Source organism: Triticum dicoccoides, chromosome 4B (assembly GCF_002162155.2).
Source record: "Triticum dicoccoides isolate Atlit2015 ecotype Zavitan chromosome 4B, WEW_v2.0, whole genome shotgun sequence".
Classification (NCBI taxonomy): Eukaryota; Viridiplantae; Streptophyta; class Magnoliopsida; order Poales; family Poaceae; genus Triticum; species Triticum dicoccoides.
The window spans coordinates 613,281,082-613,293,255 of record NC_041387.1 but is presented as its reverse complement, the minus strand read 5'-3'; the positions used below and the strand labels follow the sequence as shown (position 1 = coordinate 613,293,255).

The 12,174-nt window shown below is 37.8% G+C and overlaps 1 protein-coding gene across 1 annotated transcript in view; it reads right to left on the bottom strand.

The window, feature by feature from the left end:
- LOC119292890 (protein SHOOT GRAVITROPISM 6-like) overlaps positions 1 to 12,174 on the bottom strand; it is a gene marked incomplete at its 3' end in the record, with an annotated part of 20,211 nt that overhangs the window by 4,281 nt on the left and 3,756 nt on the right. The window contains exons 10-41 of the mRNA XM_037571564.1: positions 11,774 to 11,877; positions 11,581 to 11,686; positions 11,157 to 11,246; positions 10,109 to 10,186; positions 9,921 to 9,988; positions 9,742 to 9,841; positions 9,468 to 9,620; positions 9,293 to 9,382; positions 9,095 to 9,160; positions 8,836 to 8,934; positions 8,664 to 8,738; positions 8,077 to 8,136; positions 7,608 to 7,697; positions 7,263 to 7,384; positions 6,934 to 7,063; positions 6,771 to 6,850; positions 6,234 to 6,369; positions 5,613 to 5,694; positions 4,384 to 4,529; positions 4,206 to 4,286; positions 3,999 to 4,099; positions 3,610 to 3,845; positions 3,410 to 3,519; positions 2,980 to 3,108; positions 2,828 to 2,899; positions 2,614 to 2,747; positions 1,864 to 1,936; positions 1,636 to 1,767; positions 606 to 778; positions 376 to 498; positions 222 to 282; positions 51 to 146 (exon numbers count right to left, since the gene is read on the bottom strand). Coding sequence (XP_037427461.1) covers positions 51 to 146; positions 222 to 282; positions 376 to 498; positions 606 to 778; positions 1,636 to 1,767; positions 1,864 to 1,936; positions 2,614 to 2,747; positions 2,828 to 2,899; positions 2,980 to 3,108; positions 3,410 to 3,519; positions 3,610 to 3,845; positions 3,999 to 4,099; positions 4,206 to 4,286; positions 4,384 to 4,529; positions 5,613 to 5,694; positions 6,234 to 6,369; positions 6,771 to 6,850; positions 6,934 to 7,063; positions 7,263 to 7,384; positions 7,608 to 7,697; positions 8,077 to 8,136; positions 8,664 to 8,738; positions 8,836 to 8,934; positions 9,095 to 9,160; positions 9,293 to 9,382; positions 9,468 to 9,620; positions 9,742 to 9,841; positions 9,921 to 9,988; positions 10,109 to 10,186; positions 11,157 to 11,246; positions 11,581 to 11,686; positions 11,774 to 11,877 — 3,396 coding nt within the window. The remainder of the gene's footprint in view (positions 1 to 50; positions 147 to 221; positions 283 to 375; positions 499 to 605; positions 779 to 1,635; positions 1,768 to 1,863; positions 1,937 to 2,613; positions 2,748 to 2,827; positions 2,900 to 2,979; positions 3,109 to 3,409; positions 3,520 to 3,609; positions 3,846 to 3,998; positions 4,100 to 4,205; positions 4,287 to 4,383; positions 4,530 to 5,612; positions 5,695 to 6,233; positions 6,370 to 6,770; positions 6,851 to 6,933; positions 7,064 to 7,262; positions 7,385 to 7,607; positions 7,698 to 8,076; positions 8,137 to 8,663; positions 8,739 to 8,835; positions 8,935 to 9,094; positions 9,161 to 9,292; positions 9,383 to 9,467; positions 9,621 to 9,741; positions 9,842 to 9,920; positions 9,989 to 10,108; positions 10,187 to 11,156; positions 11,247 to 11,580; positions 11,687 to 11,773; positions 11,878 to 12,174) is intronic.

Below are 12,174 nucleotides of genomic sequence, written 5' to 3'. Positions count from 1 at the left end.
AGCTGGTCTAGCCAGGGACTAAGAGAAGCTGCAAGTTCATTAGAAGTTACCTCATTGGGCCTCTTTACTGAGGAACTGCATGCAACCTCTTGCACAAGATCAATCCACTTCTCCTTCTCAGTCCGTTCTCCATCTCGAGCTAATATCTATGAAATGACAAAGATTTTACACAGTCAATAATTGCTAGACAGTTGACAGGCAATAGCCATTAAGGAAAGCACCTTTCCCATCTCAACATCGCCAACACAATCACAGAATGACTGGAATGCAATTAACAACGATCTGCAAAACATGAGGTAACAACTTTCTGGCAATCATTTCACATTAGCCTTCATATATAAAATTAAGATTTCAGAAAGTCAGTCTAATTTTCACCGTAGAAGCTCATTGCGGCCTAATTCAGCAAGACTGTGAAGACCTCCCAGCTTCAGTATAAGTGCAGAAAGGACAGAAGGGTAGCTTTGCTCAACTGCTTGTTTCCCGACCTTCCCACCACCTCTGTGAAGTTTTGATATTTTCAAGTACATGAGATCAGCAGATGAAAGGTATCCAGTTGTCCACCATTAGTCAACATCAACAGTCAGTCATCAAATGGAGAACCATACCTCAGGAACGCATTGAGAGCGAACATAGTTGCTTGTAGAATACAGTCATCAGCTGATGACTCTGAGTTAATTTCCCCTTTTTCTGAATCATTTGTTGCAACAGGTTCTTTGTGAAGTATAGATAAAATGTACTCCAGAAAAAGAGTAGCCAGCACCTTATGCTGGGAGAAAACCTGAAACCAGGGAAAACCATCAAACACATAATAAGAAGTGTATCTGTAGAATTCACCTACCAAATCCTGCATAATTGCAGTTGCTATTTAACCTGGAATTATTATCATACAAACTAGTCCAAGTAAACTATATTACTGTCGGGGCCTCCCCTATAGTTTCGGTTCGAAAGTCCAAGTAAAATATTTATGCATGTCATTACTATATGAACAAGGCAAATATAAAGAATGGAAATGCAGAAGAAACGTCACTCATCGAATTACAACCTTTTCAACTAAATGAACAATATACAATTCGGCTCGTCGTAGTCTTTCTAGAATTTTGTAGATAATATTTTATTAAATTTCTTTCCTATCACATATATGACATATCTCAAATCAGGGCGGATATAGCACGCGTTTCTTAGAAGGAAAAAAGTGCAATGTATACCTATCAATTTCCTAGGAACTTATCAATATGAATAAAAGATTCAAAAAATATAATGTGCCTTGCAAGTCCTGATTATAACGGTCTATAAATGTATGAATAGCAGAAGTCATTAACATATTAATATACATTTTTAAATAAGATCGCATGATTATGCTGGGCAGGGTTATGGTCTATAATGAATGCACACCCCATTTGTATGATACGAAGGAGTAACACATAGATGTGCCTATTAATATACTGTATAGCTGAATGCAATTAAAATACAAGTCGTTGAAAACTTGCATAATACAGATGCCCAGGCTCAGCCCAAATACTAGTATCAAATAGATGTGCCTACTGCCTACCAATATACTGTATAAATGAATGCAGTGAGGATACAAGTCATTGAAAACTCATAATACATATGCCCAGGCTTGGCCCAAATACTTACATAAAAAACATCTTGTATAGCCCAACCACCACGAATTCTTGTTATGTCCTTTGTACAAATATCTCGCCCAGCCACAAATAGAACTTCATCAAAGACCACAATGTGGTTGGTATTTTCTGCTAAGCATGATATCTATCTAAGTCAAAGGTAATAACTGATTGTGGGAATAATCCTTGAAATGAATATTAATATTGAAAATGATAGACACAAGAAAATGATAATGGATACTGCATTGAGAACTTCATGGCGCGAGTGCTTGTCGGTAAGAGCAATAGCTGATGAGAGCAGAGATTGTGTTGCCCTGTAACATCACAAGTGAGATCTTAACAATATTCAAATCAAAAGGTAACATAAAAAGAGGTAATGCACTGTGCTTCTTTTTGAGAAAAATCGGGCCAGTAACACTCCAAAGGCGTATAATTAACAAAACAAGAGTTGGACGAATTTGATATGGGAGCATCGGCCCTGTCCGCGAAGCGTGGGGTGTAGCCCAGGCGGGAATGAGAGGAGATCAAACGGTCAAAACCACGCAGAACTGATGATCCAACGGCCGAAAACGCTCATGGCCTGAGATGGCTCGAAAGCTGGGCAGTTGTGATGTCCCTAAATTAGATTGTAATAGATGGTCATTGCCGGATGACAGTTGCACTCTGCTTGCTCGGTAATGACCGTATGCATGTTACTTTTTCAAAACTAACCAAGATATCCTTATGTGATGTTCTATTTAGTTGGGATTTTTCCAGTATGGTGACTAGTGAGGCATCTCCCATCCACAGCCCCACTCAGGCCAACATGACGTCATCGCGTCCTGAAGTTGCCATGCGATTCACACCCTGTATATCTTCAACAGAGATGGTGGACATTTTGGTATTTTCCACTATCATATTGTTGTTTTTCAAGCATACACGATCCACACCCTAATTACGACATTTTAGGGGGCTTCTGAGCTAATTCCCACTTTATAAAGTATAAACTAACCTCAGTACATCAGCTTCACGTAGATCCTTGCCTCTTCTGATAATAAATACTATAATAGCTTGAATGGAACCATCTGCTGATTGCTTCACTTTATCACATGCCGCTAACGTGCAAGAGTGTAGCAAGACAACCAGCTATAAAGTACAGAGAAAATCTATCAATAACCATAATGACATTCTTCAATTACAATCAAATTTCAGCTAATATTGTCTACCTCATCCTTAGATAGTAGAGTACACACAGAGGAGACAACTCTATGAAATACTTCGATCTGATCAACAGATGCCTTCAAGGAAAGAGAACGATGGATTTTAACATTTGCTCAGAAGAGGATTTAATGAATGGTAAATTAATATAGCCACTCACCCTTCTGATGATGGAGACTATGTCCTCTAGGGAAGACAAAGCACCGTATGAAGATTCTAGATCGATGTCATTAGCAGATGTCTTCTGCTTTGGAAGTGACAGTGATATATTGAAGAAAAGGGCAATAATCTGCAGCAGGAAAAGCACATGATGAAGATAAATTTATGAGCTCAACTTCTGTGTACAAAGAGAAATTTTAACTGTTAAGGTTTATGGCATAGATCTTTGTGTTATCTTCTGCAAAACATGGTTGTTTTCGACAGAACCATGTAACTATGTTATGCTGCACAATCCAGATTATTAGGGAACTAGTCTCTCAATTTTCTTGTGTGGCACACTGCAACCAGAAGGCCTAGAAAATGGCACATTGCATAGATGAAATGAGCTGTAGCAGGTAAAGGAACGCAAACCAGCTACTTTCCACACAAACCTGAATCGCAACTTTCCTAACTTCATCATCTGTATCAGCACAACGAGGTAGATATGCCATTATTCTCTCGCCCAAGCTTAATGAATCTCGATTCGGCAACACAAATGCAGCTGGTACAAAATAAAAAAGAAGTCTTGACCAACTGGGAGATCACAATCATACAATTGCAGTAACAATCCAAGCAAAAAATTCCAACATACATGGCAAACTTGACGAGCCCCTAGGCCCTCCCTGATCAATGTGCTTTAGGCTCAAAGTTGGATAGGAGCCCGATGCACCAAATCCACCAGAACAAAGATTGCGAAACTTTACTAACACCTCATGTACAGCAACACATCCCCTTCTTCTCTGGTGTTCTGCAGATGCTGAAACATATGGATCGAGTTGTCTAAGAATATGCAACAGCTGCTCTGCTCTGCTTCGGCCATCTTCACCACTGATAAACAAAATGATCATAACACAATAATAAAAAAAAAGCGCAAGCAAGTGGAAGAAGGAACAGAACAGAACAGAAGAAATTGAAGCATGACAGGCAAAACTTATCTGAAAACTGAGATTTACTTATTAAAAAGTGAGCTTAAAGCATTACCTGGTTAGCAGAATGGCACCTAACAGAATAATTAGGTTTGTTATCAGGCTCTCAACGATGTTTGAGGGCTCAGTTGGCAAAGCAAAAAAACCTAAGGTTGCCTGAAAATGGAACATAAAACAACTCAAAATCATATGTGTTATGCAAGTAACTGAAACTAAAATCATATTGCCATAGTTCTGTGACGTTCGCCACTGCAAAGCAGACCTTCATGACACGATTTCTTGTTTCCATAGGTAACCTTGGCTCTATTGAAACCAGAGTAGTACAAGCACTCAAAGCAACAGTCTGCATACATAAGAAGATTTGCATGAATAAATCCATCAAACTCAAGCGGCTAATATACATATGATAGTGAATAAGTCGGTATAACTTGAGTTCATACTTGTGTTTGAAGAAGCTCAATGCTGAAATCAACGAGATCATCACTTTGATCCCTTCCCATTAGAGTTAGCACATACTCCAGCAATTGATCTCTTCGTTGCAGTGGGAACGAAATTCCTATTTCAGCAGCACTAATAACAGCCCGGCCTAGAAATTAACAATAATCATGTAAGATAAATAGACCCCAAAAAGTGTATAATGTAAGCTGAAACTCAGAAATTTTAACTGTTGGGTTAAATACACAGAACTAATTAGTCATGCTAGATACATTCAAAATATCTAGGTCAACTAAGCAAACTAAGCCTTCCTTAACTAACAGAGTCTCGAACAACCATTTTTAAGAATCTCCTAGAATCCACAATTAATACTTTCTTTATTCTCTCAATTGAAGAACTAACTGGAAAATAAAACAGCAAGTACAAACATGAGTAATAAACCCCAATATAGACTTGTACGATTCAATGCAACATTTTGTTCATTCAGGTCATAGTTCTATAGTAGGAATTCAGTTCACGTTGGAGCCATGCATGTAGTAGACAAATTAACATTGTACAGGTGCCAGACTAATAGAAATATTCCATTTCCATTATGAACTACTTGTTAAAGAGGAGATAGAGACATAAGAAATCGTTACAAGCCAACAACAATTCTCGAGTAGCGACTGTAAAATATGAGACATGGGTCCATGATGCGGGGAGGACGGATCCGTTTGGCACTGTAGCTTTACGGAGTATCTGAACTTGTTGTGTTCATGATGATGTCGAAACCACCTTAACTGAATCAGTGTACCAAAAGCAATTTCCATAAGGAAACAGCTGTACTGCCAATACATTCTGTCTGGGTGAGGTTTCAAGCTCATTCTCAAGTCATAATTGCTTTTGCTTTGTTCAGCAATACCATGATGAAATCTGGCATTTATATGAATTATGCTAGCTCGATGAGATCTCGGCCGATTTCACCAAGGTCAGTTGGTAACTAAGTTTTTTCAGAATCTGTGACGCGGCAGCTTACCACAAGTCTTCCTAAAATAGATATGAACTACAAACATGATATGCATAAACGAATGTAAAACACAAAATCAGGTGTTGAGGCTAACAAGTCAACTGCTGCAAGAAAATAGCAAATATCAACTGTGCAAAAGCAGAGGAACGGAGTACATTTCAGAACTAAATTCTAGGCATGACTCCAAAAACAAGAAAAGACATGCAGCCTTCTTATAAAGAAAAATACCTAAAAGGTCAATTGCAGTAATGACAGCTTGCTTTGCAGTAGGATGTTGAACATGAAGGAATCTTCCAAGCATATCAGTCCCCTGAGTACAGGGTAAGTAGAGTAAAGGCAGGAGATCAAAATACATATCAGATTTGCTGGCCACAGACTAAGAAATAAAGAAACTATCTATTGTGATGTGATTAATGTGTCCTCAAACATAATGTGATGCAGGATCAGGGAAGTGCATCTGGTGCACCTATGTCCACATGAGCCCATTTGGGGCAAGTACTTGGACAATTACAACACCCCCCCCCCCCCCCCCCACACACACAGGCACACACACACAAAACCATGGTATCTGAGCACTGTCAGAGTAAGTGTGGATGTACGAAATTGCGTAATATTATGATCATGCATTGCACTTAGCCAAAAAGGTACATTTAGATTACTCAAAAGTGAGTTCAAGACCACAAATGCTCCCTCCGTCCTATAATATAAGATGTTATTACAACCAATGCACTCATATATTGGTTGTAATAACATCTTATAATATAAGACGGAGGAAATATCATTTATCAGACTGGTCATCTTTATATAGCAGAAATAAAAGACAACTCGGTTCATAAATTGGATACATACCACAAGTGCATTGATTCTGGCTTCAATAACTGTTGATGGGGCATATCTTGCAGCATAACCATACATCAAAGCCAGAGCTGCGTACGTATCATCAACATCCTCCACTTTTTCTCTAAACGAGAAAAATGAGAGGAACCTGCAGAATTCAACACCACATATTTATTAATAGAATGGGCCAACTACATAAATGGGCTGGAAACATGAACTAAGACACAAAAACAACAGTGCCATTCATTATCTCGATTTCTCTTTCATCAAATAAAATATGATAAAACGAGGAAATGGAAGAAAACTATTGTTCAAGTAAACCAAAATGAAGTACCTACCAAAAATATCGGTAAATCGTTATAGGTGATTAATTTAGAAGGGGAAACAAATCGGTTGCTCCAGGCACAAAACTGGCCATATAGGTGTATATGTGAGCTAAAGCAGAATCTAATTACTTCCAACTTAGCTTATAAGTTGCTATCTCGGCATGATTCACAGTAAGATTAGCAATATAAAATAGGGTGCTCCTACCAAAAAGGACATAAATACCTCTGGAGAGCACTTTGCCCTGCATTTTCTAATATGTTCTTCAGCTTCTCCAAAACTGTGTCCAAATGAGAAGCTGCAACCTGTAAGTGTATTCAGTACAAAAGCTCCAAAAGGAAGTCCTAAATGAAAAAAAAATGAAAAGATTTCATTAATTCCAACTTACCAAACCAATGCCTTGGGCAAGTCCAAGGCGATTAACAGGAATAGACATACTTGACTGTCTACACATCCAATCAATCTTTTCACGGACATAAATCCTATCATCAACCTTCTGAAGAAGCATTCCTAAACATCTGCAGATAAAATATTAGAAAATCACTTCCAGTACATTAAGTGCATGGGCATGTTGACAATATATTTTGTGCATCCGAGCCAAAAACATCAAGTCCATCTTAATGGAAATGTACCTAGTAAAAGAATTAGTGACCACATCCCGAGAAATGCCAATAACTACAGATCAATGGAAGGTACAGCAGAGTAACATAAACTTACCTGTGCAGCAAAGCTGAATGCCCATCAGATGTAGCATAGAGATCATATTGTCTAGCAAATGCATCGCCCAAGGATATGACCCACACATTATCATTCACAACATCCAAGGATTCAGCTAAAAACTGGAAAACATAGCAAAATAAGCTTTTGAGAGAAGCAAGCATAATTTGAAGCCTCGCAAAAGAAAAGGTCCACAAGGTACAAACAAGCAATCAATCTTTTACCAGCATCTGTTTTTCACACAACTAGTTAGCACAAATTTGCCAACAGTAACAATAATCACCATAATTCCACTTGCTTTATGACATGATTATAGTCTTCAAATGACAAGAGAAATATACTTACATTGATGATCATGTCATCCCATATTTCCTGGTAGGTGCTATCTTGCTTAAGATCTTCAGGATCACTGATGTAAGCTTTCATCTTAGGGACCTAATACTTGCCAAAATATGCATTTTGTAAGCCACTTCAACAACATGACAAGCTGAAATTTGACTATTAGTCCTATTGCTGTTAAGTAAATCATCACAAAAGTTACATAGCTCAGTGAATTGTACAAAGAAACCATTCAAGGGGCAAGCATCACTAATCCAAGACACAGCCAGGATGGGCAATGGCCGTTCTTAAAATGTCGATTAATTAAGAAAAACTTCGATACTGCAGAAAGATGAGTGGATAATGACTTACTCCTACTCCTACAAAATTACTTCTCCATTAAGAACCAAACAAATGCAAACATGATTAACTAACAAAAAACTGGAAAGGGAATGCACTCTTCAACTGCTAAAAATACTAGATGAAGGGGCTATACCTCATCTTCCCAAAATAAAGAAAGGTTTCTTGGGAAAAGTTGACCCAAGTAGCACATCACCTGCAAAAACCAAAGGTAATGTGGACAATGATGACCGCAAGTGAACAATCTTTGAGGTTTTCTATATAAAATACATCAAAAGAATTATAGACAGAGGCCCCAGAGAGCGCACTTCTTAATGAGCGACAGCTTGAATTACATTATATGAGGGCAAACAAAGTTAAAGACTTACAAGGCAACAGTACAGTACTTGAGTTGTGACTGCTGTGGACTATATAATCCACATACTGAATGGAAGCAAACAGTATCAGGCAGCCTATTGGTCAGGGATGATAAAAGTTATCCCAGTTGACAAGAAAGAGAACTAGTGTGTCAAGAACTAATTTTCCATGTATAACTAATCCATTGCAACATAAAGCATATGATAATTCACCATCAAAGGATAGAAGAACCTCAATGCGACACAGGATCTCTAAGAGGAAAAGTATTCACATGTCTGGGAAAGCTAGACCATACATGGAATAAATGGATGGACATCAATCAGATACAATAACCAACAAGAAGATTTAATTAGTTTGAAGACAAACCGTCAGGATCTGGGTAGCGAGTTGCCCCCTAGCAAGTGGATTATGCAGAAGCACCAGCAAACGAGCAAACAGATCCTGCATAACCGATACAGCTATGAGAAATAAGTAGCTATGGATGATAAACTAAAATGTCATCTGGACATCTGGTATCAAGTAAACGTAAACAAACTACCTCGGGACTGGGCATTTCATTTGAGGCATTAAACTCAGTATACAGTGGATTTGTCTGCGACAATTTACGCCTACACAATTCAGTTATGCATTTGCAGACCTGCAGATATATCTCCATTGTAATCAGTACACAATATACTAATATTATGAAACTGATTAAAGGACCAAACTTCAGTTAAAACATGTAACAAATGTAACCAACTAAGGTCCATTGCTTTGACAAATATCAAGGGTGTAGAGAATAACTTAAGAGCACTCACCGTAGCTACTGCACCTGTATAATTCTTTGGGATAATCAGCTGCAAGAGAAATGGCCATAGAACAAGCTGGAAATAATAAAATGTAAAATGCATTACTCATAACACCATAAAGATATTTGTTATCCTAGCTCCGCAAGCTGATTTCCTAATTAGATGGGCACAATGTAAAGATTAAAGAACATCAAGTTTCCACTGTACCTCCATTTCAGGAATGGTAATTGCTAGTAAAAGTAGACCCTTTTCACATACAGCTCTTAGTTCAGATAGACCAGCAAGACTTATTTTCAGCTGATAAGTGAAAATATAAGATAAATCATCCTCAAGAAATTGACATCCAGTTAGTAAACTGTGCATAGTCTGAAATTAGTTAAACCTCAAATCTTTTATCCTGGAAGTACTCATTTTTCAGAGTGTTGATATCATTTAGATCATCGTCGGTTATAGCACTATGCCGCACCAAAAACTCAACTGCGAGCTCAGCAGAATGCCCACTCAAGTAGCAATGTGAAGCCATAACGACAATTAGCTGTACATGATTGAACTGGTATTAAGACAATGAATAACTGGATGTATACCAAAAAACAGATATCAGTATTATCTATACAGGCAAAAAAAATTAACAGTCGAAAAAATTTAATATGGAATACCTCAGCTAGTGCCATTCGAATACCCAAGCTCTGCTCCTCTAGAAGTGATTTGACTATCTCAACCAACAATGTTTGCTTAGTATGCCATGATTCCAACAACCTGTATGATAGGTTACAGAACTTGTCACAAATAATTCCAAAGCAGAGAAGGGGGTGGGGGGTGGGGGGAGAAATAGAACCTGGGCAATAGATGTTTTATTGTTCCAAGTGCCCCAACAATTGATGCTTCATCTTTTGACCTACATTTCTATAAGGCAATAGAAGGCAATAACAGTGGACTATATAAGCCAATTATGTGAATATTCACAATGAAATTTTGAGTTTTTTGGAATGTGTAGGAAGTAGGAAAAGTGAACTTCGTACTTACACTCAGGAGGAACATGCACAGATCCTCGGGATATGCTAATCCAGTTACCAAGAAACAGTGCTGGAGTTCATTGTATGTCTACAAGCATGTAAATATAAGCACATGTGTAGTAACTATTCTTAACCATTCATCTAGTATAAACTACTCCCTCCATCCCACAAAATAAGACGTTTTTGCTAGCTATGTTAGCTTGCAAAAACATCTTATATTATGGGACAGAGGGAGTATAAAGCAATGGACACTACAGCACGAGGAACTTCCAGGAAAATACTAGGTATCATAAATTCCAATATTCATACACCTTGTTAATTGTTTGATGGAAGATACATGATGCAGATAGCACCAACAGCAGTTTGTGCTCAAATGAGGATAATATGGTGCCCATATAAACTGGTGCATGTTTGTTTTAGTGTGGCATAGTGGCTTAATAAGGAATAAGAACAGCATCTTTGTTAAAACTCAAGTTTGCAGTATCAGACCTCGTCTAGATCCACTGACCCAGACTCTAGTCTTATTAACACTAGGGACAACACTACTGAATAAATATATGTACATATCTCAAAAGGAAAACTGCACAAATGTCCTACAATAACGGCGAAATAATAGAAACTATAAACAGGGACTAACAAGTTCTAATCTAACAAGAATTCAAAATATATCTCTATGTGAGTTACTTTTCACATCATTTACACCCCTGAAGATATTTTCCCACGATGATGTTGCTCTGTATTCACAATTTCAAAGATGGAAACATTTTCTTAGGTTCTTTCCTTTAGAGACATATCAGCCAAGATATAAGCTCAAGCTGAAAATTCTGATTCCACAACTGCCTATCAGGCTCCAATCTAAGGTTCGACCACAAAACCATGTTATATGCTGCTAGCATAACATGTCTTTAAATCACCTCCAGAGTCCAGTCGACTCCATCAGTGGTTCCGTCATCACTTCTATTTACCGAACGCAATGCAGTACTAGAGTGTGCAGAATTAACAGATGTCTTGATGCAACCAAAATGATCACAAATAAAAGATTTTGAGATAGGAGGCACCTTCAATCCCTTTGAAATATATGAGCGTTCATCTTTGCTGATGTTGACAGATACTAAAGGAAGAAGAGTAATTAAGACAACAGCTAGCTCCTGCAACACAGGACGTAACAGATTGCGAGTTATCATGCTTTGACATCACATATAAGGTGTTAAAACAGCAATAATGCATGCATTTTTTATGTATATATGATGTCAATTCATCACATAATGTCCTAGAGAAGTTGCCAAATTATCATGCTGGGTTTCCTCATCGATCATGGTTCATGCAGAAAAAAACATGACATGCTGCAATGAAATGTCGGACAAATTTTGCAGGACACGTATTAGTTATCAATTAACCATAATTCTAATAAGAAACTTACAGAATGTCGATGTATTAATTAATTGAATAAAATATAACGTTTTAAGAATATTCTTAAGTTACCTCAAACTCAAGTAAAGGGGGGGCACTTTCTGACAGTAATGATGCATTAAGAAGGTTATGAAGACTGTGAGCCGCGGTAAAAGCCACTTCTTGATCTTTCTTACATCTACATAGGCAGAAGTTCAAAACAAATAAATATCTGAGAGAATTGTGTGAAGTCTTCAGTAAATATATGAGAATAATAAAAACATACAGGTCCAACATTGTTGGTATAATCCTTGGCAGAGCTGATTTTAACTGTGACCTAGTGACCAGGCCAACCATTTCTCCCAAAGCCTCCACAGAAGACAAACGGACCTGATGGAAATATTGACCACACATGGGTGCCAGCAATTAATTTGATTGAAAACATTAAGTGTGCTAATAAAATGTGTATTACTTCGTTACTACAAATTTCATTTCTGTAAGCCACTAAGATCCCCCAACACTGTAGCAAATTTGCAATGTTCTAGAGAGACTCCACAAAAACTTGATGACAATGATATAGGAGAAAATTAACTCGCAATGCTACATTTGATTGACAGGAATGCACGGCAACCATCTGATCTGCGCCTATGGGCACAATTTGTTGACTGTCCCCCTAGAAGCAATAGT